Source organism: Felis catus, chromosome D3, assembly GCF_018350175.1.
Source record: "Felis catus isolate Fca126 chromosome D3, F.catus_Fca126_mat1.0, whole genome shotgun sequence".
Classification (NCBI taxonomy): Eukaryota; Metazoa; Chordata; class Mammalia; order Carnivora; family Felidae; genus Felis; species Felis catus.
The window spans coordinates 7428275-7454227 of NC_058379.1; the positions used below are offsets into that span (position 1 = coordinate 7428275).

The 25953-nt window shown below is 54.8% G+C and overlaps 1 protein-coding gene across 1 annotated transcript in view; it reads right to left on the reverse strand.

Annotated features, from left to right (window-relative positions):
• Window positions 1–201: 201 nt before the first annotated feature.
• Window positions 202–25953, reverse strand: part of MLXIP (MLX interacting protein) — a 60556-nt gene continuing 34804 nt past the window's right edge. The window contains exons 2-17 of the mRNA XM_045041108.1: window positions 18279–18385; window positions 17475–17560; window positions 14871–14960; window positions 14434–14475; window positions 13929–14100; window positions 13114–13203; window positions 12446–12537; window positions 10852–11503; window positions 10238–10359; window positions 9964–10117; window positions 8381–8505; window positions 7844–7945; window positions 7608–7735; window positions 7242–7365; window positions 5647–5776; window positions 202–4997 (exon numbers count right to left, since the gene is read on the reverse strand). Coding sequence (XP_044897043.1) covers window positions 4876–4997; window positions 5647–5776; window positions 7242–7365; window positions 7608–7735; window positions 7844–7945; window positions 8381–8505; window positions 9964–10117; window positions 10238–10359; window positions 10852–11503; window positions 12446–12537; window positions 13114–13203; window positions 13929–14100; window positions 14434–14475; window positions 14871–14960; window positions 17475–17560; window positions 18279–18385 — 2338 coding nt within the window. The 3' untranslated portion in view covers window positions 202–4875. The remainder of the gene's footprint in view (window positions 4998–5646; window positions 5777–7241; window positions 7366–7607; window positions 7736–7843; window positions 7946–8380; window positions 8506–9963; window positions 10118–10237; window positions 10360–10851; window positions 11504–12445; window positions 12538–13113; window positions 13204–13928; window positions 14101–14433; window positions 14476–14870; window positions 14961–17474; window positions 17561–18278; window positions 18386–25953) is intronic.

The following is a 25953-nucleotide window of genomic DNA, read 5'->3' on the forward strand; positions in this document are numbered from 1 at the left end:
CAGGCCCTTCCAGCAGCCTCTCTTCAGGAACCCCTGCCCACCTCGGGCCTCTTTTCTCGCCGCAAGGCCTCCACCGTAGGCTGCACCCATCCCTCAAGGTTAGAATGAGTGAGCCCGTCTTGGCATCACTTTGTTCCCATCTCCCTGAATCATCTCTTCCACAGCCCAACAGAGTACCATTTAAGACCACACGTCACAGGCTTTTCAAAAAAATACAGCTTTTTATTGTCTTGGATGCAAATATAGTTTTAAAACTGCATTGTAGTGTTGAATACAGCTGGTGGAAACGTGCTTCTCAACAGCGGAGCATGAGGGGTGGTGTTCTGGATGGCACAGGCCTGAGGGAGCCTCTGATTAACAAGGCTCTTCTCCGGTTTTGTTTTTCAGACCACGAGAGGAAACTTCCTCCTAATGGAGCCCTGACACAATCACCAGAGCTCACAACAGAAAAAACGAGCCAGGTACACAATAAACTGAAACCTGGAAGAGAACATGGTGGCTCAGCCGTGGTGTTACAAAGTGAGTAGATGAATCCGGTTTCCTTTTGAGGGCTGTCCGAGAAGGTTCGGGTACAGAGAGAGCAGGGCGTTGTAGGGGACAGGCTGTGTTCAAGCTCCCTTGGGAGAGACACAGCCTGGAGTCATGTCTCCTGAGCCAGAGCCCTTCAGACCCTTCAACTGTAGGACGTAAACTCTACGGAAAAATGTGTCAGTGTCTCCTAACCTTCCAGAACCTCAAGCCTTGCGAGTAGCACACCTCTGTTCAGAAACCCAGAAAAGAATTCTTCAAATGAGCGATGCCCAGGGTTGACTATGGCACCAAAAGTCTGACTGGGAGAGGGAGGTGAATTTTGCTACATACTTGGGAAGGAATTTCACAAAAATAAAATTCCATTAAGTAAATGCACGCAGGCAGGCTTGTGCAAGCACATGCACACGCACATGCGCGCGCGCACACACACACACACACACACACACACACAGAGTCAAAGCCAACATTCAACATGAAAAGTTCCCTTTTCTTTTCTCAAAGGCTGATTTTCGCCAAAACCCCGACAAGGAAACAGAACCCCCGTGTGATGAGCCAGGAAAGCCAAGTCCTCGGAAGGAAAAGAAAATGGAGCAGCTGTGGATGTGCACGGTAGGTCCTAAGGCCTCTCTCCTTGATCCCGCAGCCTCTCCGATCAGACGGGTTCAAGGCCAAGGAGACTACTACTGAACGGTACAAACGTGTTGAGCGTCCAAGCTCTTCCACCCTCTAGCCCTACCCTCCTCTCCCTTTGTCCGTGTTCAGACGTGGTGAGGATTCTCTTGAACGTACGAGGCACAGACCACGGCCCACGGCTGCCATGGTGCCCACATCAGGCACCCAGCTCCCTCGACGAGACCACGACTGCAGGAACACTTGGCACAGCTAAATCCCGGCGAGCGGCGGGCGGGTGTCACCACTGGCAAAGTGCGTAATGGGAAGCAGGGTATCTCTAGGGAAAGGTAACTTCCCACCAGACAGAAAAGAGCGCGAGGGCCAGCTTGCACCCGGGGTGCGGGGCCGTGAGCAGCGGGGTAGAGACCGTTGAGGACAGCCCAGCCCCATGCAGATGCATGCTTCAGCTACACTGTGACAGCCTGTGAGCCTGGAAACCACAAACCCACTTCTCGTTCTTCTAGTTCTCGGGTCACTCACCACTGCACCCCCTCACCTGGGGTGAGACAAAGGGGGCCGGCACCACCGTGGGGTGCCACGCTCCCTCACAGTCTAGGTTTATCTTTCTATTGGCCAGAGCAGAAAAACCTTCAGGCCCAACCTCTAGCAAGGGGAAGGAGTCAGGTCACAAGGACAGGAAGCCGAGGAAGCCGGGTGCCCAAGGACACATGGGCGACCTCTCCTTGCAGAGGCTCCAGGAACAGGGCGGCGTTGGGGGTTCCTTCCTCCTGACAAGAGCCCGTGATGCCTGCTAGCATCTCATCAACGCTAACGTCTGATGCTGGGACCACTGCTCCAGTGTGAGAAAAACGGCTGGACGGCAGCCAGGGTGCACGGGCTGAAGCATCCTGGGTGGGTGAAGGGTGACTGCTGGTGCAGAACCACCAGAGGCCAGAGACGGAGGGACAGCCCGCCAAGTCTCAGAAAGCCCCACGGCGGCACCTGCCCTGTCCCTGCATGTCCCATTCATTGTGACAGAGCACGCAGCAGTGTGAAGGGAACTAATGGCACAGAAAGATTTCACAGAAATGCTTTTCGGATTTATGTGCCAGATGGGCTTTTTTTTTTTTCCCCCTTTTCAGATTGTTTTTCTAATTCTCCAAAGTGTCAGCATTTTAATGTTTCTTTTCTGGGAGTAGAGGCAGGAGCAGGGGTGAAAATGAGCGTAAACAAAGCACAGCCCCATGGTCAGCATCCACTGGAGGCTGCTGGAAGAGTGGTCTCGCTGTCCCTGCACGCTGGCTGGGCCCCTCTGGCCATGTTCATTGAGCAAGATTCCAAAACAAGAAATGATTCTGGGACAAGAAACAATTGTGTCTGTGAGAAGAGATACAGCTTTGTGGCCCTACAGCCGTGGTAATTGTGAGCACCAAGAGAAATGGATTTAAGTAATTATCTCGAAACAAAAACATGCATCTAGTTAACAGTCTGCTAGGACACACACACACACACACACACACACGCACACACACACGCACACGCGCACACACCTCAAAGTCTCACGTGACCAACAGCCTTAAATATTCAACAAAACAGAAACATGAACATCAATTCAGCAAAAGGGAGAGGAGGAGAGGTAGGCCAAAGAAGCAGGAGGCCAATTTTTTATCCCACGGAGTTAAAGAAAAAAAAAAAAAAAAAAAAAAAAAAAGACTCCCAGCACGGGGTGCGTGGAAGGCTGCTAATTCAGGAGAGGTCTTGGTGGGCCAAGCACTGTGGCCATCCACACGGTTTACAAAGGCACAGGAACTGTGGAAGGGACTGAGCTCATGACCCTCCACGAGCCCTCATAGCTGGGGACATCATGTGGTTTTCCTTTTGACCGTAATGAGTTCTTACCGTGGTGGTCTTCTCCCTTTTGAAGGGAGACTTCACGTTTGTCCTGGGGTGAAGGGCGAGTTCTCTTACCACCTCCCAGTGGATATTAAGGATTAGCCCAGCCTTGTGTGCTCACCCCTGAGGGAAGTGATCTGGAAGGCCTGTAAACACGTTTTTCCGCGGTAGGCTGAGGGATGCCGCCAGGCTGCTCTTCTGTGAGGCTGAAGCACAGACGAGGGAACAGGCGGCTGGTCGGTGACCCGCGGCAGCGATGGCAGGGAGAGGACGCCCCCTCTGTTCTCCATCAGCTGAGGCTGAGGCAGGGCTGGCTGCCCCCGAGCGCCTTCGGCGGGCCTCCAGGAAGCAGAGGGAGCCTCCAAATGGACCCACCTTTCAGGAGGCAGCCCTCGGAGCCCCCACAAAGCTTGCCCCAGGATTTCCGGCCTGCCCAGCACCGCCCAGGCTCCATCTCTGGCCGGGAGGACAGAGGTTGAATGGGAAGTTCACTGACCCTCCGAACTTCACAGCAGAACGTTAGAAGCACATTCTTTCAACAAGAAGGTACCCTGGGCTGGGCTTCCTGAGTGTTAGAGTGAGCGCCCGCCCTTCCGTCCGCGGCTCCTCCGACAGGTACAGCAAGAGGACGGGCCTGGACGCCCCAGCTGCAGTTCCCACGTTTGGAAGCAGGCCATGGCCCCCGACATCCCTCCACCTTGATCAAATATGGGTGTAGCTCTTCACTGCCTGATCTGGAGGTGCCCAGAGACAGCTCGAAGGCTGGCTGCCTCAGAGTTCTGCCTGTCAACACTCAATTTCTTCCTCCAAACACGAGACAGGACAGACTTTGGGTGTAGTGACATCTTTGGTCCGAGAACTGTTACGGTTTGGGGCTCCTGGCTGAACAATCCGACCAAGATGACCGGACCGATGATGGCACCGTGGAGTCTGGCCTTTCAGACGCTCCACCCTGGGGCTGTACGCATCCATGGAACACTGCTGGCTCACCCGAGGCTATGGCTTGGAAGCAAGCGGAGAACGAGGGCCATGCAGTGAGGCGATGCCCGAGGAGGCCCCACCCGAGTCCCTGCCACGGTTTCAAGTCAGCGACGTGTGGCCATCACAACACCAGGCAGAACGAAGTCACTCCACAGTGCCGCCTGAGGGGGTTTCTAAGCCAGGGCGGCAGCTTTGCATTGCTCGTGCTTTCCTTCTTGTCCCGCGTGCATTCACACCCACCACTTGTGCACACGGGTTCTGAGGTTCCCTGGTGGCTCGTGCGGTGGGAGGCGGCCTACCGTGCGCAAGCCTGAGCAGCCGTCCAAACCTACTTACAAGGTCAGAGTCTGAGGGGGGGAGAGAGACGCCTTCCACCTGCCCCGTGGGCATGTCAGAGTGGCACAGGAGTCACTCGGAGCCGTCCGAGTACCCAGGGGTGACAGGAGCGAGTATCTCTAAGTCTGAGGACAGAACCGGAAAGGAACCCTTATGCCTCTTATAGCTCACAGGAGCAGGCCCTGCCCCTTCTGTCCCATCTACTCCCTGCACCGGCACCATGGGCCTGGCAGGCCGCCAGCAGGACAGGACTTTGTCTGGGTTGCCCGAGGGCAGGGGAGGTCACGACTGAGGTCGCTGAGTGAGAGTTCACAGCAAGGGGTTCCCAAAGATGGGCTATTGCTGTTGGCAGGACCCGAACCTGCTTCAGACCTGAGCACAGTGTTCTGAGCGGCCCGGTGGGCCAGTGGCGTTGGAGGGGGGCCCTGAGCTCCGCATCAGGAGAGGCATGGGGTGCAGCATCCTCTCCGCAGGCAGGGAAGAGCCTCGAGGCATCTTGCGCGGCCACGTGCCTGCTAGGCGCTAAGACTCCCCCGATCTCTTGCCAATTCTGGTGACAGCCTCTGCCGCCTGCTCCGGCAGCTGGGACGGGTCTGTCAGAATGGAGGTGGTGGTGCTCAGGTGCCGGAGGGTGTTCAGCACCGCTGGAAGAAAGGGGAAGGTTAGCCCAGGGACACAGGCACACACGGCAGCTCTGAGCCCGACGGACGGCACGCAAGGTGTCACACATACGACCCGAGTGGTAATTCTCACGCCCGCCAAAGCAGAGGCGCTGAGCTCAAACTGAGGGACGAATGCCAGCAAAGCCTCTCTGCCCCTAGGGTGACTCTCCGAATCATGCCTCCTATCCTGCAGACGGGCAGAGAATCCCAAGCCGTTCCTGTATGTCCACCTGTTTTCACGTCACCCCTCTATAACCTCAACGTGTGGGCGTCGCCTTGTTAGTTACAAGAATTAAATCAGAAAACATCTGAAAGCACCCGAGACGGCCTGGTGAACGGCAGGTGCTCGGTAAACTCAAGCTGGACCTGAACACGGTGACACCCAGGGATGGTAGGAAGCCAAGCAGAGGCGCCAGGGGCTCTGCCCCCGCCCTGCGGTTGGCACATTCCGGCTCGGGGCCTCCTACACAGCATCATCCCGCGCTCCCGGCCCTGCTGGAGCGGCTGCTCGCGGTGGAGCCTGGCCTGGCTACAGCGCTGTCTGCAGCGAAGGCCCTCCTCTCTCTGAGACTGTCGTGCAGGGGCTGGCAAGCCCCCGTGGCGCCTCGGCCCCCATGCAGCCCCTACTCACTTGGCCTGAGGACGGGCAGGGAGCAGTGCTGGTCCAGCCAGGACAGTGCCGTCCGGTGCAGTTCTTCCAGGCTGCTGGTGGACACCATCCCCTTGAAGGACTCAAACAGCGGCTTGATGATGATACTGAACTGCATTGCACGTGGGTTAAAGAAAACGTAAGCGAGGAGGAGGACCAGCAAACATGTAACCAAGAGTGGGGAGAATGAAGCCCAGCTACAGGCTTGCCCAGGATCAATTCCCCCGGGGCGGGCAAGTGACTGTACAGACAGTGGATGAGAGGCAGACATCTAGGTTAAGATGCACCCTTACATTCCCCTAAAATGTTCCCATCTAACTGTAACTGAGCAACAGGTTAATGACCACTGAGCAGGCCAGAGGCAGGGACTGAGAGGTTTGCTTGGTGTGGCACGGGGTCCTGGCACAACGACAGGAAAACCAACGGTCTTTATGTATACCGGCAAGAATAGGAGAGGCACGCCGCAGACCAAATGGTGGAAGCTGTCTGTCTAGAGATAGATGAGGCCTGTGTCTGGTGATAAACACACATGCTGGCTCTTAGTCACATTCCACGTAGGTCTCCCAAACCATCCTAGGCAATCAGCTTAGTGAAGGCAATGAGCTCCATTTTCTCCTTGGTCTGAGCCATGAGTGCCTGCGGTCCAAGCCTCAGCCCAATGAGGAACGTGCCATTTTCCTAAAGAGGTTCTGGCCCATCCCAGCTGTCACCCAGCTCCATCAGTGATGAGGGCAGAGGGAGGCTGGGCCAGCCAGGCAAAGCAGAGGAAAACAGAGCCGGTGTCTGTCACCTCTCCTCTCTCCAAAACCAGCCGTCAGAGTGCAAATAAAGCAGATAAAATCCTCTGCTCCCAAACAACCGTCTTCTCAGTGTGTCAGTAACAAGGTGGAGGCACGTGGCCAACCTCCCACGTGTGCAGACCGTCTGAGGCAGAGATGTGGCTGGAAGGGTACGGACAAGGCAGGAGCTGTCCCCCAGAGGGGCCCTGCTGACATCTGGAAGCTGAGTGCGGGCGCGCCTTGGCCCCAGACAGACCCCAGCGCTCAGGTGCATGTGCCTCATGACAGCATCAGAGGCCACGTGGCCCAAACCCAGACAACAGCCTCGAGGGAGCTGGTTTCAAACCCTGACTGTGCCACTCAGTCGTTCGTGAGCCCTGGTTTCTCATCCATCACAGGGGCAGTACTCACCCTCCCTAAGTAAGTTACCCCAAGGACTGAGACGGCTGCCAGGAGGTGTCAGATGAGACCCTAGCTCCTTCCTACAGGATTGCCTCTACAAGCGGCTTTAGCTCCTTGCAACCAAGTGTCTTTACTTCCCAGGCACCGAGAGAGCAAACCGGGCCTGTTCTGCCTCCCCAGGAAGCCGTGAGCCGGGACGGTCACCAACGACCGACTCCCTTCACGCCACGGCCCTGGCCAGGCCCCTCTCCCGAGGCGGAAGCCGGCACCGCCTGTTGGATGAGCCCAACGACAACCATTTATGTGGGTTTTTTCTAAAATCGCTGGGGTGTCAGTGCCTGTTGTTTCAGCCTACCCACAGCCGGGGGTGGGAGAAGCAAGAAAACCCAAAGATACAATCCAGAACTTCCAATTCTGTAGGGTCCGGCTTTTCACATACTCGTCAAACATGTCTCTCATGTGATCGAACTGGCGCCGGGTGACAGGGACTCCTGTGGCGGGGAGCAGCTGCTGGCAGGAGCTGCAACAGGCAGAATCAGAGGCAGCTCAGAGCGGCTGGCGGTGAAGCTGGACCCGGGGCACCGAACAGGCAGGGCCGGCCCGCTGTCGGCCACGGCAGGCCCGAGGGGGGGCCTCGGAAGGAGGAGGATGACAAAAACCCAGAGTGCTGCAACAGAGAGGCGGCTACGGGTGACGGGGCCTCTGTGACACGCACACAGGAGCGCAAGGCGCCAGCCCCGGGCCCCGCGTTCCCAGTCTCACATGATGGTGGTGTTGAGCTCCTCGATTTCCTCCCGCAGCCGCCGGGCTTCCTCCTGCATCTGGCTCCGCTCCTGCTGCAGCTTGGTGATGTACTCCACGGTCTTTTGCAGCGTGATGGCGTGGCTGGTCTGTGGGAGGGGCGGCGGGGTCAAAGCCGCAGCGGCCACGGCGACCCGGGCTGTCCACCCGGCGCCGAGGCCAATGAAGCGGCTCCCCACCCACCCAATGCCACTCACCAGCTTGGAATTATTAGAGATCAAACTGTTAAGGGTGTCAAAGCCCATCTTGATGTTGAAGCGCCTTTTCTGCTCAGCTGAAATATGCTTCATCTGCCGGTTCTGTTGGGGAATCAAAGGGTCACTGTGATGCGGTGCTCTGTAAGGCCACCTCCCCTCCCTGCAGAATGGAGCACCTCGGCAGGGGCCACGACTGCTGCTGGTCGGCACCTCCCAGTCACCCTCAGACCCCTCCTCCACGGACCCAGTTCCCAGCTGTGGCCTCCCGGCATATTACAGGGCTCGATGCTGATTCCGGGGCTCAGGCCTCACTGGTAGGTGGGGGAATGGGAAGAGGGGACCTGATCTCGAGGTTAAGGTAGCAAACGTCCAGGGTCCTGATGCTACACCCCAGCCTGGTGAGCACCAGCCAAGTGCGTGGTCCTTCTTTCCTCTGTGTCCCTAGTAAGGGACGCAGCTGCCCCAGTGGCCCCTTGATATTCTCCTTTCCTCCCCAACCCTCCAAAGAAATCAAGACCCGAGAGAGACCTGTGATACCTTTAGAGCAGCCACATTTTTGGGGTCTGCAGATTTCCCTGAGCAGTTGTTCTGGGGAGACTGGGGACTGGGGCTCTGCTCTGAAGCACATGGAGAGGCCTGCCCTGAGTTTGGGCAATCTCGACCTGAGAAGAACACAGACTCCTCTTAGAACATGGCCGGCTACAGCAGCTGGAACGGTCCTCACCCATGAGAGGAACCCCTGCAAATCCCAAACCCTGGAAACCCATCCGGAACCTCCCACGGCGACCACAGATCAAAAACGGGAGAAATGCTTGCCAACACCTCAAGGAAGGTTCTGTTAGGTGTGGACAAGGCCTGAAGAAGGCTGGCTGGACATGGAGTGGGAACACGTTCTGAGCTGGACCAGCCACAGGTTTTGGGGGACACGGAGAGTTTTGAGGGGAGGTGTGACTGCTAACCCAACCTCCTAAAAAGCCACGTGGAGGCAGCCTGGGGTTTCCGTAGCGTCTGTAAGGCTCTGGTTCTTACCCTGTGTGTCAAGTACCCAGGTACCTGTTTATTTTTGTTCTCTCAACGCTACATATACGTTCTCTTATACTTTCTTCGATCCTGCCTACTCCCACGCAAGCCATTCCCTGGTCACTGGCATCTCTCAGGAGTCCCTCTGAGCCCCTGGGGCTGCCCCACTCAGCGCACTCAGAGCACCGATCTCCCTGTGGTGCTCTCTCAGGCAGAACTCCCCCCGCGGCTCTGGCGCCCAGGGTTCTGTGCCTCAGAGGACAAGAGGCCTCCACCTGAGCCCTAACTTACATCACTGTAGGGGCCTGACTCACAGTCTTTGTCTTTGTCTTTCTGGACTGGAGGCCCTTGTTCCTCCAATCCTCCTTGGACAAGTCCCTGTACTGTCTGATCTCTGTAAGCAAAGATCTCTCCTCCTCGTGTCTTCCTGTTCAGAAAAGACAACCGTTTACACAGAGCTCCAGGAGCAGCCACACCCTGCTTTTACTTAAGACAAGAAGGCACCTTTGGTCTCCCTCTCTGATGTGGCATCTGAAAGGAAGGAGCCTGGGTTCTGGTTCTACCCCCCCCATGAGGGGCAGAGCCTCGGGCACATCGTTTACCCCTGGCTTCTCAGCTCTTCACGGGGCAAAATCAGTTCTACCCCGACCATCTGGCCAATGGAAGGCCCACGCTGTGGAAATGGGTTCAGCAGATGGGAGGTTCTTGAAAACTAAGGGACGACTACGTTGATGTGTAGACAAGGCTGGGTGGTTTCCGTTTTCTGGAAACTGCGGACAAGGACTCTTCGGTCCCTTTTCTGGATCAGAACAGGCAGCTCAGAGCCAGGCCTTTCTAAAGGAGTTCAAGGACGGTGGTCCCCCGAGCGCATCAGCTGCCAACAACGCACACGCTTGCCGCCTTTCTGCTGCTGTGGATGATCTGGCACAACGCCGAGCACTTCCTAGCCTGGGCCGCTCTCGGGCTTGTAAAATGTCACTGCACATCCTGTGAGTCCAGCCCCAAACCTAGGGAAGCCCACAGGCGGTCTCCCTGACCCAGAGTGGGAGCTCTCAGTTGGCCCACGAAGTCCCAACTGCTCCGCTGGAGCACACACTCACTGGAACCCGTGGCGGAGGCCTGCTCGCCCTTCACCAGGGACTCTTGCACTGTGCCTGGAGAGAAGAGCCGGGAGACAGGGGCTGGCTGGCTGCTCGTGGGATGGCCAAGGTCTGTCACCAGGATGCCACTGTGGAACTCCGTGACTCCAGGAGCCTGAGTGACACAGGAGAGCGAGGTCACCCCCAACTATAGTCATGCTGGGTGAGGACCACCCAAGAACAGGGCCGCACTGCGGTTGTAAGGATGCTGAGGGTCTGTCCAGAGCCCTCTCACCCGGGCAATGGAGGCAGGCGTGAGGACCACATTGGACTGGGACACAGTAGAAGCCAACATCCCTTCTCTCTTCAGAGGGCCTGATGTCATAATCACTGCTTGAGGTTGTCCTGAAAAGGCAGCTGCCAGAACGAGAAGGTGAGGGTGGTGTCCCTGAGCCACGGGCGGCCTGGCTGGGCCCAGGCCCAGGCCCGCTGCACAGTGCTCCCCAGGAGGAGCATAGCCCCTGTTGCTGCTCAGACATTGCTTTCCTCACCACAGGAAAGACAAGACCACAAGGGTACCTGACCTTTGTTTTGTAACTTCTCCTTGAAGGGGACAGATTATAGACCTATAGACCTAGGACGGATTATAGATCACCCGGACCATGCTTTTTCAAACTGGGTTGAGACTAACTTTAAAAGAACAACAGAGGGTATACATAAGAGACTAGATCACACACATGCAGATCAGAACACTCCTTTCACGTCACTGTGTGTGTGTGTGTGTGTGTGTGTGTGTGTGTGCGTGCGCGTGTGCGTGTGTGTGTGTGTGACAAGTTTGCAAGCCTCGGGGACAGGGAAATATTCCTCAGGAAGGGGAGACCAGACTCTGGCTTCCCTCCACTGACTTACCTGAGGCGATGCAAGCATTCTTCAATACCAAGGACACGGGCTCAGGTTTGGGAGCAGGCACTATTTTGGGGGGCTGCTTGGGCCTCCCCCCAGTCAAGGAGACCGGTTTGGGTTGCACAAAAGTTAAACAGGGTTGAGAAGGCCCAGCGGTTGGAGGCCGGGTGACTGGAGGCAGTGCCAGGCCACAGGGTGACACCGAGGGGGTGGGATGGTGGGTGGTGATGACAAGGCCCTGGCTCTGGCTGAAGGTGGTGGCAGATGCATCGTGGGTGAGGGTGGCGGAGGCCGTGTGCGTGATGACGGAGGGCGACTTGCTGGCTCCAGCAAACTTCGGCTGTAGGAAGGCAGGTGGAGCCAGGGGGCTCAAGGCAGTGGCCGGGGGCGGGGCTAACGGCAGAGCAGGGGAAGCAGGCGCCGGGGCAGGGCTGGGAGACAGCAAGGGCATGGTGAACACCGGGAGGAAAGGCTGGGGGACACTCAGAGGCTGTGCAGAGGGACCGAAGTCTGTAGGCTGGATAAAGGGGTCTCCAGGTCGGGGAGCGCGATCGCAGCCCGGCCTATCCGTAGGGTCTAGGGTGGTGGCTGCAGGAGGCGAAATGAGGCCATCAGGGAGGTTCACGGTGGGGAGAGCAGGGGCTGGCAGGATGCTCTCCTGAGAAAGGAAGGACAAGTGCTGGATCACACAACTTGCCATCACTTCCTGGTACAACACACCACAAAGTCCAACAACGTGTGGTGGGCGCCTGAGCAGAACCTCCGGACAGAGGGACAAGGTGATGGTTCCCGTCCCCACGGCTGCTAACTGGGGGGAACGGAGCTGTGTCTCCCCAGGCATCCACAGGGGTCTTGTTTCCATTAGGGACTAAATGATAACACAGAGCTCAGACAAAGCGACTGTCTGCACACAGTTGGCTCTAGGCCTGGGAGTATCTTGTTTCTGAAGTCCAGCAGGGGTCCCCCCAAAGTCCCTGCCATCTTCTGTTACAGAGCAGAGGCAGCCTGGATCACAGCTGCTCATGGGGTTCCCCCAGGACAGTTTCACGTATCAACTTCTAGAGGTCACCTCTTCCTAAAAGAGAAACGCTATAAGGAATCGATTGTCAGGATCTCAGTCTCTACAGAAGAACTTCTTCCCAGAACAGATGGAAGAAGATGGGGCCAGGTTTCTGGTGTCTAACTGGATACGGGTACCAGCCTGAGAGCCCCTGAGGGCAAAGAGCCATGCCTCATTCAGCTCTGCAGCCCCAGCACCCGATAACCAACTACTGTTCATTGTTGAGTAAAAAGTAAGAGAAATACACAGAACTTGTTTTTATTAGCGATCCATGTTTTTCTTTGCTAAGCCTCTCTAGACTGGTCAGAACAGAGCTCACGGCACACAGGTTACGTGCAGCCTTAGGCAGGGGCGCCTGCTTACTGACAGTCTCTCTCCCCTCTTGGATATCTCTGCGTGCTTTCGAGGAGGGCCAGAATCACTTCTTTATGCGTTAGTTGTGTGTTCAGCCCTAGATCTGGCAAGCCCTAGTGTGTTGCTTATGACTGTGTGGTTACTTATTAGCCTGGCCCTCGGCCCCCCTGCCCCCACTCCCTCTACCTGAGCAGGTGGGCTGTTGGGATCTGGTGCAGGTGCTGAGACAGGAGCAGGCAGCACGGAACCAAAAATGGAGCGGCTGGAAGAGAAGAGGTCTGAAAGACAACGGCGGGGGCCTTTGAGCTCCGTGTGCCCATCACATCCTTGAATTAAGATGCAAGCGAACAGGGCACTGAGCCCCATCTTACCCAGAGGAGTGCCATGGCATTCCCCCCTGAGGGCGGTCCCCCCTGAGGTAACTCTGCAGAAAGAGGCCCTCTGATTGGAACCGCTCATGTGGCAACTAGTGTGGGCTCTGAAATACTCCCAGGCCTGGTGTTTCGTGGGCTCTTATGAGCCCAGTTCTAACTGCAGGACACTGCTGGGAGGCGGCTGTGTTGCCAGCGCCCTCTGCTGCCTAGAGGGAGAACTGCTTACGGTTCTGGGCAAACCTGAGGATCTGAGACCGCAGGAATGAGAATGGCGATTCCCTTGAGAGAGAACCGTGTGGCAGAAAAGCTTCCCAGACCTTGCAACTACTACCAAAAAAAAAGGTAGTTCTGGAAAAATTCCAAGTCTTCCCCTCTGCCCATTCTAACAGTCCCCTCCACGAAGGGGAAGCACCAGTGTGCTCTGTCCTGGGCAAAAGGAGATCCCGGCAGCCATGCTCTCTGCCTGCCCCGAGTCCTCACCCTGGAAAGGTTCAAACGTGTCCATGAAGTCCAGGTTGGGCTGCAGGGGGATGAGCCCCGGCTGGATCATGTCGGCATTCCCCAGATGTGCTGCAAGAATCAGAAAGGAGACAGAGGCATCATTCTGCCTTCTCAGGCAATGTTGCAGGAACACATAAAAGGCCTGGAACGGGTCCTCCTGGCCCTGTTCACACTCCAGATTCTTCCAAGGAGAAGCGCAGGGAGATGGCTGGAATTTCTACCTTCTTGTGAGTTCATGGCTATTCTCCCCCTTCAGAAGGCAGGAAAGAAAGTGAGTTTTTATAAGAAGAGTGAAGTGAGTATCCCAACAAGCACAAGAACAGCTACGCAGAGATCCCTGGTTCTAACTGCTGGTCTGTGGGCTCTTCCCTGAAGGGTAACTGGATGCCTGAATGCTGCCAGGTAAAAGGTCATGCCCAGGAATACCTGGTTTTCTTCACAGTGAGTCAGAGGCCCTGTCACTCGGCCTAGGCACAGATCCTCCGCTCAGGGGACAGTATCAGAAATGGCAAACTGATTCAGACCAAGTCCCCACCGTCTTCTCACAGTGGCACCACAGGCGTGACAGCTGCCCAGGAAGGCCCATTTGCAGTCCCCACGCTCTCAGTGCATGTGACCCTCAGATGCCAGTGACACTGGCCAATCTTTCTGGCAGCCTGTCCTAATTAAGTGGTGCCCAGCAGCTAAGAGATGGCCTTGAGGCAAATCCTGCCCTGGGGGCCCCGGGGGGGGGGGGGCTGGCAGAGAAGGACACCAGCTGCGTGTTGGAAGCCAAGGATCCAGAGGTGGGTTACCTATTTCCCGGGGGTTGGGCCAGGCCACCGGCTGGTGAGAGGAAAGTGTGGAGAAGAGGGTGTCGCTGAATTCTGACATGAGCATGTCTGTGTCCAGCAGTGGGTCCTCCTCCATGGGCACCGGGGTCTTCCATCCGTCCCCACGTTTGTGCCAATAAAGCATGTCATCATCCTACCGCCAACAGAAGGGGAAGGACAAGTCCCAGGGGACTGGTGAACTCAGAACTCCCAATCCCATCACGCAGGGAGGCGCTACCCTAGTTTACGGAGCAGCAAGGGATGCTCTAAGAGATGAGGCGGTGGGTGAGCAGGGAGAACTGGCCTGTTTCCTTAGCCTGCGTGTCCTCTGTGTGAGAAGGGGGGTGGCCCCCCTGGAGCTGTGGGGACAGCCTGTGTCCCTACCAGCTTCGGCTGCGGGCTTCCCCGTGGGGCCGCCCACATCACTGCCGCTTCCCGTCAGAGGAGGGTTCCTCTGCGGGTCCTCCCAGCCCCACCGTGCACTCACCCGGGCCAGGCTGGAGAGGTCCTCATCCTTGTGCTGCTGCAGCTGTGGAGAGAAGAGGAGAAAAGAGCTTCACTCAGGGGCCTGGGAGGGGATGAGGCCCTCGGCCTCTCCTCCCAGAACCATCCGGGCCTCTTCTCCCTGGGAGGCCTGTGAGGGGTCTTGCTCTCTGCCATCGCCAGGCCCACACTGGGCAGAGACGAGATTCCCAACCAGCGTCCGTGGAATAAACAGCCCCGGTTCGCAGCGGGAGAAACTGAGAGCACAGGTAACACGACCGAAGCAGGTCCACCGCTCGGGCTGGGCTAGAACACTGGCTGCCACGGGAGCAGCAATGGAGCCACGACCTCGGGGGCCAGTGTCTGGATACAGGCCTTCGGTCCTTCCCTCCTCTACGGGGGCTTCCTGCACATGCTCTTCTCGGAGCCCAAGCCGGGTACCCTTTTCTTGAAGTAGGTTCTCCACTTGTGATATTCCCGGATCACGATCTCAATGCGGCTCTTCCAGTACTTCCCTTCTGTGGTGATGGCCTGTGAAGACAGGCAGGTCACGGTCAAAAGAGGGGCATCCAGGCTGACCTGCAGAACTCAGCCTGAAGACAGAGATGTGTCTGACACCGGAAGTCAGCCCCGGGCAGCGCGGCTCAGAGGGCCCTGCCACGCGCCTACAACCTCATTCGCCGACGTGTCCCACCTCTCTGGTGCTACGACCAACCTCTACCTAAGGACGTGCTTTTATTTCACGACCTCAGATGACCAAGGGCAGCTTCGGCAGCATGGTTCCTAAGGGTCTGGATTGGAGCATGGGTCAGAGAGAGTGCTTGGGCAGGGGAGAGGGAGAGAGATGGGGGGAGGGGGGAGACGGAGAGAGGGAGAGGGGGAGGGGGAGAGGGAGAGGGAGAGGCAGAGGGAAAGGGAGAGGCAGAGGCAGAGGCAGAGGGAGAGGCGGAGAGGGAGAGGGAGAGAGGGGGAGGGGAGGGGGAGGGGGAGAGGGAGAGGGAGAGGGAGAGGCGGAGGCGGAGAGGGAGAGGGGGAGGTGGAAGCGGAGAGGGAGGGGGGGAGGGGGAGGGGGAGGGGGAGAGGGAGAGGGAGAGGTGGAGGCGGAGAGGGAGAGGCAGAGGGAAAGGGAGAGGCAGAGGGAAAGGGAGAGGCAGAGGCAGAGGGGGAGGGGGAGGGGGAGGGGAGGGGGAGGGGGAGGGGGAGGGGGAGGGGGAGGGGGAGGGGGAGAGGGAGAGGGAGAGGGAGAGGGCCCTCCGCCCTGGTGCCGGAAGAGCCCTACAGAGAGAGCCAGGGGTAGCAGTGAATGCCTGATCCAGGAGACCCTGCCACATTTTCGAAGGGTGAAAACAAACGGCCAATCACAGAAGTTTTAGGTGGAAAGTGTTCAACCTTCCCATCATGCACGTGAGCCCCTTCCAAGATATCCCTGAAGCGCTCTGGCAACAAAGAAATCATGACTGCCTCAGAGAGCCGGCCTCACTTTCAGATTGCTTTTTGTTTACGGCTGGAGTATATTAAAGCGAGTCCCAGGTATCGTTAAGACCCATTTAATTTCACCCAAAAATACTTCACTGTGGGTCTGACAGTGAAGAATCTTCACAGTGGATAATACAGTATTATCACCAAACCCAACAAAATGATATTCCTTAATATTGTCTAATATCAGACACACCCCACAGCTCAAAAGGGTCTTTCACTGGGTTACTTTCTAATTTTTCCCATTCCATCCAAACAGTGAGACGTGCTTGGATAGCACTGAAACAATGCAGAAGGGTGTAAAGGGTACCTGCCTCACTGTAATCCTCCTTCCCAGAAGTACCCACCAATAAAGGATTTCTGTATATCCTTCTAGACTTTTCCTACACACCCACAATCACATAGATACACTTTATTCTTTTTTATTAAAAAAAAATTAAAGTTTATTTTTGGGAGAGTGCACGCGCGTGCCCACGAGCATGGGTGGGGCAGAGAGAGTGAGGGAGGCATAGAATCCGAAGCAGGCTCCAGGCTCTGAGCTGTCAGCACAGAGCCCAACACGGGCTCAAACCCATAAAGTGTGAGATCATGACCTGAGCCAAAGTCAGACACTTAATTGAGCCACCCAGGCACCTCTAGATACACACTTTAAAAAATTAACATAAAGTTAATAAAATACAGTTGTGCAACTTTTTTTCATTTACTATTTCTTCAGTATCTTCCTATCTCAGCAAATAAAGATCTTGAAGTCATTTTTTTAAAGGATTTTATTTTTTTAGAGAGAAAGCACGCATGCACGCATAAAAGCTGGGGAAAGGGGTAGAGGGGGGAAGGGAGGGAGAGAGAGGGAGAGAGAGGGAGAGAGAAGGAGAGAGAGGGAGACAGAGAGAGAAATCCCAAGCAGGCTCTACACTCAGTGTGGAGCCTGATATGGGGCTCAATCCCATGACCCTGAGATCACGACCTGAACTGAAATCAAGAGTCAGACACTTGGGGTGCCTGGGTGGCTCAGTGGGTTAATGTCCGACTTTGGCTCAGGTCATGATCTCACAGTTTGTGGATTCAAGCCCCGCGCTGGGCTCTGTGCTGACAGCTCGGAGCCTGGAGCCTGCTTCAGATTCTGTGTCTCCCTCTCTCTGACCCTTTCCCGCTTGACTCTCTCTCTCAAAAATAAACATCAACATTTTTTTTTTTATAAAAAAAGAAGAGACGCTCGACCGACTGAGCCACCCAGGCGTCCCTTGAGATCATTCTTTGGTGAAGATAATCTGTCTTGTAAGGAGACCAAATCCCTCCCTGCTGACGTCCAGAGAAATGCCAACATTGAGGGTAAGTCCCAGGGAGAGAACCCCTTAGTCCTCAGGTCAGCCCAGCCAGAGAAGAGGGGAGTCCCGTGGGCTGTCACATCCTCGTCCTTGCGAGGACACCATGGCGGCCAGGGCAGCAAGGCTAGACCTTTTCCCTGAACCCCCGCTGCGGAATCCACCCCCTATTCCCAGCCCTGGGAGAGCTGCTTCCTCCTGATGAGGGAGGATCCTTTCCAGCTACTAATGGTCCAGGGCCAAGTACCTCTGGCCTGCGATGCTCATCCACTTCAACAGAGCCATCTAGTGGAGTGACGAAGTGGCACACGGGATTCTTGCGCTTCTCCAAATCTGGGCAGAGAAACGAGGAGACATCATTGCTATGACCAAGACCCCTGAAGGAACCCCTGCCCGCTCTGTCCACGTGCCCCTCAAGGTGCGGCCCTCCTTCCCTCGAAAATGAGATTTCAGAGAATAAAGGAAAAGAATCTGTAACTCATAGGTAAGGTAGGCAGTCTGGCTTATCAAGAGAAATGCCAGCCTAACCCAAGCATGCCCCCAGCACGCGGATCTCCTACAGAGGCCACAGGATCTACCTGCACGAAAGCCAGCTAGAAACAGAACGAGGCCTGGGTCTGCATCTTCTTTGAAAATAGGAACTGTTCCCTGACTCTTTGAATGTCGCTCTCTGCTACGCCCTCCTTGACTCCCCTGAAAAGAACTAACCCCTCTTTCCTCCTCTGCCTTTACAACACTGGGCCCAAGCGCCTAACCTAACAGCGGGCACGTGATGCTGTGAGCAACTGGCTAACACGTCTGTCTCCTGCAGATTATAGGCAACTACATGACCACATGACTGGCCCCCCCTGTGCCTGATGGCCGAGAAGTATCCAGTTCATTAGGATCCGGCTTGGTTTTCCTATTGCTGCAGACTGCCCAAGAGAGGCTTCCTTTTGAGGCACAATGTCTGGAAAGTGGGCTCTGGGGACCCGAGGTGCACAGGCTTCCAGGTGCTAGAACCTTGGGGCCCCCGCGGTCCCCTTCTGCCAGAAGGCCAAGTAGCACTCACACTGCATGTACCACGCCCGCCAGATGGCATTATTGAGCCGTATCTTGTCTCTCCACTGGAGCTTCAGGCCCTTGAAATTCTTCCACTTTGGAGACACCAACTTCCCACTGAAAGGCAAGACCAAGAAGGGAAACTTAGTGGTTCCTCTGAAAATGAAACAAAATCACAAAGTGCCACCCGATCACTCCAGACCTAGAGTAATCTATCACAAGCCACAGGCTACGCTTGAGAGAATACACACGTCACTCCGGGATTTCTTCAAAGGGATCAGCAGCAGGGAAGGGGAAGGTGTGCGTGGCGACAATGGTGTCCGCGGCTCGCAGGGGAGGCAGGGCTGGCTGCGGCTGTGAAGTCTGCAGTGGGAGGTTGGGTATGTGGTCACTGCCCTAGGCTGCTGGCTTTCACAGGTCTTTTAAATTTTTCATAATAAAAAATTAAGAATCTTTTGATTTTTCAATATAGCAAACCATCACGTTGTGCATCTTCTGAAACTTGTGCAATGTTGTATGTCGATTACAACCCAATAAGGCTGGGGCGAAAAAAGAAAGAAGGAAATCTGCTGGCGACCGAATGAAAGCCAAGCTCCTTTAACCTGGTCCGTCTCCTTTGCCACCAGTCCCCAGGAGGCACTTACAATACAGGCACACAAGTGTCCCACTGGCCTTAGAGCCTGTGGGGCCCTCTCCTGCCTCCAGGCCTGTGCGCACACGGTCTTCACTCTTCATGGAGCTCCTTCTGCCACCTGCTCGTCCTTTAACACGCTGCTGCCATACCATCTGGCCTCCCCCAGGCTGCTGCTGACCCCTTCAGGGCTCCCTGAGCACCATTCAGACTCAAAGGCAGCACCGAGCTACCCTCCACAAAGCAATGTCTACACCCACACCTCCACGCAGCCCGTGAGATGTCATCACCCTGTGCACCCAGCGGAGAACCTGGCATACAGCAGGGGCTCAGGTAATAACTGTTCGCCGGATGAGTTAAAGAGCCCCACGCACCAAGCTAACAGCAGGCGAGGCGCACCACCTGGCACAGCCTTCTTGTAGAGTTGAGTTTTCCAAGTGCTAAGACAGAAGCCACCTCTGGGTGGCTGACACAGGGTTTCCCTTTTTCAGAGGGCATGAGGCGTGCAAGGCGCCATCTTCGGTCCACATCCAAGGGGGATCAGGGCGTTCTACCTGTGAGCCACAGCCCTGCCTCTTCTGCTGACCCAACTCAGAAAGACCTTGTGAGGAAGAACAACAGTTATCTCCAGAGACGGCACCCAAACAGGAAGACTTACCGGAACCCGAGAACCTGGCTTATAAAGCAAAGCCCCTGGCTATGCGCCTGGCAAAGACCTCAAGCCTCCCCCACTCACCCCAGGGAGCCAGGCTTCAGATCACATAGGCCAGAAGGCTACGATCCGCAGAGAGAAAACATCACAGGACGCCCTCGTAAGAATCGGAGGGACGGACAGCAGCAGCCTCAGCTCAAAGGGTTAGAGGCTTCAAACCTGTCACACACCCTCCTTGCTGCCTGTCCCCAGTCCAAAGGCACTCCTAACCCAGCTCCGAGTGGTCCACTTGCACTGAGGGCCAGTGGCCAGGGCTGGAGCCTCGGCTGCATCACACGTGCACTGGGCAGCTTTCGCAGTTGGGTAACCTGTCTGACAGCTGGATAATAATAACTCAGGATGATACCATCTCCTCCACAGTATGTGCATAAGGATTAAGTGACGGTGCGTATGTATGTACACATATACACTTAGACACACATAACTGGTAAGCCTAAAGCAAAATATGTTATTAATAGCCATCTCCAAGTTACTTCTGAAAAGCCCGAGTCTTAACACCCTCTGACTTGAAAAGTTCTTTCTTTCGTGTTTGCCACCACTGTCACGTGGCTCTTCCTTCCCCACAGGAGGAAAAAAGTGACACCCGTGGGCCCACCCTCAATACCAGTGAACAAAGACCTGGGCAGAGGTCAGCCCTGTCCAAGCGCTTTGAAGGCAGGCACTGGGTCTCCTTCCCTCATTCGAGAAGGGCGAGCGCTACGAGCGGAGGAAAGGGGCAGATGGGGAAATGAGGCCCCGCCCCTGGGGAGCATACAAGGTGCTGAGGGTCACAAAGAAGGACAGAGGGCTGGGGTAGCACACAGCCTTATAACCAACCCAGTCAGAGCAGTCAGAAGAGGCTTTCTGAAGGCGGTGACATCTCAGCCAAGGCCTGGAGGCTCAGGAAACTTGGGCTAAACCACAAGGTGGCGAGTGGACCCTGCCTGTGACAGCCTTGACGCGAGTCAGAACACGCCTGGTCGGGAGCTCCAGGACGAGGCGGAGCGACGGGGAGGCGTGCAGGGTGCTTTAAACCGGGCTGGGGAGCAGAGTAGATTAGGTCCCTCCGCTTGGCAAACCAACCCTCCCTCCCCTCCTCTGCAAGATCTTTCACCAACTTAGTATCTAGCCAGGCAGGTGGTTCCAGGGGGAAAAAAACAATTAGAAAACTCCCTCTTTTTTTAAATTTCCTTAAGGGGAAAAAAACCCCACTTTTTCTATAACTGACAGCTTCCTCTTACTGTAGCTCAGGATTCAAAGGCCACCTGCACAGAGGGCTGCTGAGGACAGAAGCCCAGAAGGGTTACAATGCAAACGAGGAAGGACCCCAGAGAAGAGAACAACCTCTGGTGTCCTGCCGTGTCTGTTAAGAACTAACCACTGGGTGGGGCGCCTGGGTGGCTGCATCCATGCTTAAGCATCCGACTCAATTCTGATCTCGCCTCGCGTCCTGATCTCACGGTTAGTGAGTTCCAGCCCCCCGACAGGCTCTGTGCTGACAGAGCTGAGCCTGCTTGGGATTCTCTCTCTCCCTCTCTCTGCCCTTCCCCTGCTTGCTCTTGCTCTCTCTCTCAAAAATAAATAAACTTAAAAAAAAAACAAACCCACAAAACCATTGGCTTAAATACAAACAGACCCTTACCCCTGCTTTGTGAAGAAAAAGTGACTGAGGGGCGCCTGGGTGGCTCAGTCGGTTGAGCGTCCGACTTTGGCTCAGGTCATGATCTCACAGCTTGTGAGCTCGAGCCCCACGTCAGGCTCTGTGCTGACAGCTCAGGGCCCAGAGCCTGCTTCGGATTCTATGTCTCCCTCTCTCTCTGCCCCTCCCCACTGCGCACGCACGCTCTCTCTCAAAAACAAATAAGCATTAAAAATGTTTTTAAAAAATTAAAGAAAATACCCATGACTCACGGGCGCCTGGGTGTCTCAGTCGGTTGAGCGTCCGATCTCGCGGTTCATGAGTTTGAGCCCGTGAGAGTGTCTCCCTCTCTCTCTGCCCCTCCCCCACTGCACACATGCGCGCGTGCGCGCGTGCGTGCTCTCTCTCGCTCCCAAAAATAAACAAACATTAAAAAAAAGAAGAAGAAAACAGAAAATGACTGACATGTGCATAAGACCATCTTCTCAAAGAGGCCAGATCATGCTGACAGCTTCAATCACTTACAATGAAGAGGTATGATGATACAGAGAGAGCTCAAACCCTACAGGCTAGACACCAAATCCGACGGGGGCAGTCTGGGGTTCTTCTTCTTCCTCCTCGCTTGCTGAAATGCTTCACTTTTCCTTGACGTTTATGTCAAATTTGGCCAAACTTCAGCACAAATATACAGGAGGTCAGAATATACAACTGGTATCACAGCATCCCAGATTTCTGTAATATCTCAGCAGTCAACAGGTGGTGCTCAACCAACACAAAGAAGTGAGTCCAAAACCAAAACTTAAACCACCGCCAGACGTAGAGACAGTGAAAGAGCTGCAAGGATGGTTTTCACGGTGACTGACCGCTCCTTGCCCACACAAATTTCAAGACAAGATCTTAAGAAGGAACACGCACGGTTCTATGCATCAAGGTACTACAGAGAAAAAAGGATTCCATAGACACGTTTTTAGGAAAATACGGGCATAATTTCTGTAAATCTCCTCACTGCCTTTGGTGCTCTGAGGTCCCTGCCAATCTTCAAGGGGAGAAGAGGAGACATTCCTTATGTAGACGTCCACAGACCAAACCTGGGACTCTTTCCATGGGGGGTACCCAAAGTCTCATTTCCTGGGGGACATACAAGGAAAGGCTGCTCTAAACACTTGTAAACGGGAACCTGCAGCTCCCTGGAGAGCTCCCTACAACAGTAGCCCCCAAAGCATCTGTAGTCGGGCTTCTGGTCCCCCCAACCCTGCCCCAGCTTAACTCCTCTTCCAGACATGGCTGACGGGGGTACTTCTTGGTCTAACTCAGGATTATGCCACATTCCTCCCTTTAAAGTGTAACCAGAAACACATTACAAAGATTTCTGAGACCACAGCTTCTATGTTTACCAAAGCCCTCTTCTGGCCTAACCTCCCCAAACTGCCCTCCTACATGCCCCGTGGGCCTCCCTGCTGGAACAGCGACCCCAGATTCTCCCCAAACTAAGAGAAGGCCAAGGTCTACAGCTGACTCATTCCAGCACAGTGCCTGGTACATGGGAGGCGCTTGTAAATACGGAGCCGCTAAATGAGTACTAACCCTTTCTTTCCGTAATGAAAAATCTTCATATGGCCCTGCCGCGGGCCACTCTCCTAGAAGACAGGTTCACGACCCGGAACAGGAAATTCAGAGTACAACAAAGGTCTCCTTCAAAACTGCTGTTGGATGGACTAGCAAACTCTGAATTCTTCAGCGGTCTGGTAAGAGACCGCTTTGGAATGGAAGCTTTGCACAAATAGGAGCTGAAATAAAGAACAGGGGTGGACGGGACCAGGAGGCGATTTTTGGATTCTGTCCATCCCAGGTAGGATTAACTTCTAACGCCCAGTTGGACCATTCTCTCCAAAAGAAAGTAGGCAGAGGGCTCCAGGGCCTGTCACTACAGGCCCCAGAAGAGGAGTGGGGCCCATGCGTTTGTTCACTGAACCATACTTGCTTGTTGCGGGGCCAACACTTCTTTGCCATTCCTAGAAATGCTTCCTGGATGCTCACTAGCAAAACGGCACTAGGCCTGCCTCCCCCTCACTCCCACCCGGCTATGTGACGTGTGTGTGTGTGTCGGCAGTGAGCGCAGTGAGCGGAGAACGAGGAACTGGAGTGGGTGGTCCAGGCCCCTCCCCTCCTCTCCTCTTGGGAGCAAGCTGCCATTCATCCTGCTCTGCTCCTACAGAGCCCAGGGCGGGGCTGGGGCCTGTCCGAGGCCCAGGACCACCTGGAAAGGCAGTCTGGGGCTCACTTGTAAGCCATACACTCAGCTTGATCAACAATAAAAGTAATATTCTGGCTGCTATCTACTGACTTTTTTATTGCGGTAAAGCACATTTAAGCATAAAATTGACCATTTTAACCATTTGATTACAGCGTACAATTCAGTAGCATTAAGCACATCCACAATGCTGTGCACCCATTACTGCCACCTAGTTTCGGAACGGTTTTCATCGCCCCAAAAGGAAACCCTGTACCCGTGGAGCAGTCACTCCCCATGTCCTCCTCCCCTTGCCCTGGCAACCACTCATCTACTTTCTGCGGCCATTTGCGTGTGGCTTCCTTCCCTAAGCACCCTGGTTTCAAGGGGCATCCGCGTTGTACCACGTGCTAGTGTTTCATTCTTTTCCACGGCCGAATCCTACTCTGCTGGATGGACAGACCCCCTTTGTTTGCTGTTTCACCTTTCGCCTGTCGTGACTAGTGCTGCTGTGGACCAACTGCTTTACTTCCCAAACAGTTCAGCACTCTGGCAGGGGAGAGGGGTCTGATCGTTCAGCTGGCGCTGTGGACACAACGATGGGCAAAAACAATGTGAACTTTGCCGGGGGGCAAGCGGACAACTGTCTATTGACACTTTCAATGCACACCACTTTGGCCCACAAGTCCACCGTCAGGAATGGATTCTGTAGACTCAAGTGCACATGTGTACAAGGACACACACGGAAAGACATCAAGCAGCAGTGCTGATGTGGCAGAAAAAGGCTGGAAACGACCTACACATTCATCAAAGGGAACTGCTTTAGTGACTGCTATATGCACACAGAGGGACACTATGGGGCACTTAAAAAAAACCCCACATTTTATGCGCTGATTGACAGGCAAGGTCTACAAGCTGTATTAAGTGAGAAGAAAACTAAGGTGCAAGATGGACAGCGTGGCGACCATGTGTATTTATAACAGAAAGATATGTGCACAAGACACACGGGATGCGGGAGGGGGGAGAGGAGACAGACTGTCAATCTCAGAAAGACACACAAGAAACAGGTAACAGTGAAACAGTGATTTCCCTTTAGAGAGCTCAACTGGAGAATTAACGGGTTCAGTTGGCAACCTCGTTTTCACTGTTTACTAGTTTATACTGCTTAAATACAAGAATATATATATATATATTTATTATTACTTTTTTTTTTTCCTCAAAATAAATAAGGCAAAGAGACCAGGTACAGTGAAAGACTTATAGGGTTTCTAGTTAATCAGGGAAGGCAATTAATCACATGAGCAGATAGAAGATTTGGTGCAAGTCAATTTTGTGAACTAGACTCAAATATGAGGATAACGCTCATTAAGTGGTTTCTTTAATGAGTGAGTAGATGCGCAATGCTCAGACTGGTCTCTCTTCCAGGACTCTGACTCTTTTTCTTCAAAAGAGCGGTCTCTATTGGCTTTCCTAGGATCTGGGCCTGGTTCCACAGGCTGCCAGGAGCCAAAACTAACAGGCTCCCGACAGACAAAGGTTCATTGAGGAGCCAAGGCGTGGGGAGCAGGCACAGCGACAGGCACCGCGGGAGGAGGGCATTGTGTCTAACGGACTCGCCCAACTGCGGGCCTCCGCCCTGGGCCTCCGGCCCAAGCAGAGCCTCCTCCCAGAGGCAGCTCAGTGAGGTTGCCAGGCCCTGCTCTCACGCCTAAACATAGGTCCTCTCTCCTACACCAGCAATTCATCCTCCTCGTGGCTCGCTTGGTGTCTATTTTATTTTTTACATTCAAAGAAAGTCCTGTTGGAGAAGCGGACTCTGAGGGCAATGGAGGGAAAGCAGGAATATGGACTCCTGAGGTCCTTGTCTCAGGTCTTGTCCTACTGACAAGGTGAGCGAGTGTGTGTGTATGTGGTGTGTGAGGTGTGTGTGTGGTTGTGAGAGAGAGCACACTGTGTATACGGGTGCATCTGCCCTCATGTATGACATGCTTGTGGTCACACCCTTGTGAGGGCTTGTATTGGTTTTGTGTAAAAAAGCAGGGAGTAATCATTTCATTGACCATCAAAAATTAAAGCCGGTTGAAGGAGGTGAAACCAGGCAAAATCAGAGTAGCTGCAGTGGTGACTTCTTCACCCCGTCTGTAAATGCTGGTGACCTGTGTCCTTGTTGGGAGCACTCCCTCCTGTGCCCTGGCCTTCCACCAGGGGACACACACCGCCGAGCTTATACCATTTCCAAGCCAACAGGGCAAGGAGAGTAGTTTCCACTTCTGGACAAGTCACGTGAGCCGTCCAAGCTCCACCTTCTCTAAAATGGTGACGGTGTCCACCTCACAGGGAGGATTACAGGCAGGCACGAAAGGGCAGAGGAAGTAGCAGCCAATGCTGGGGCACGTTGCTGAACAGCAGTCAGTTCCGGGCCATGTTGCTGGGTTTTTAAACCTGTTGTTGCCCGTCAGACTGTAGCCATAACTGGACTTTCAGGCAGGAGCAG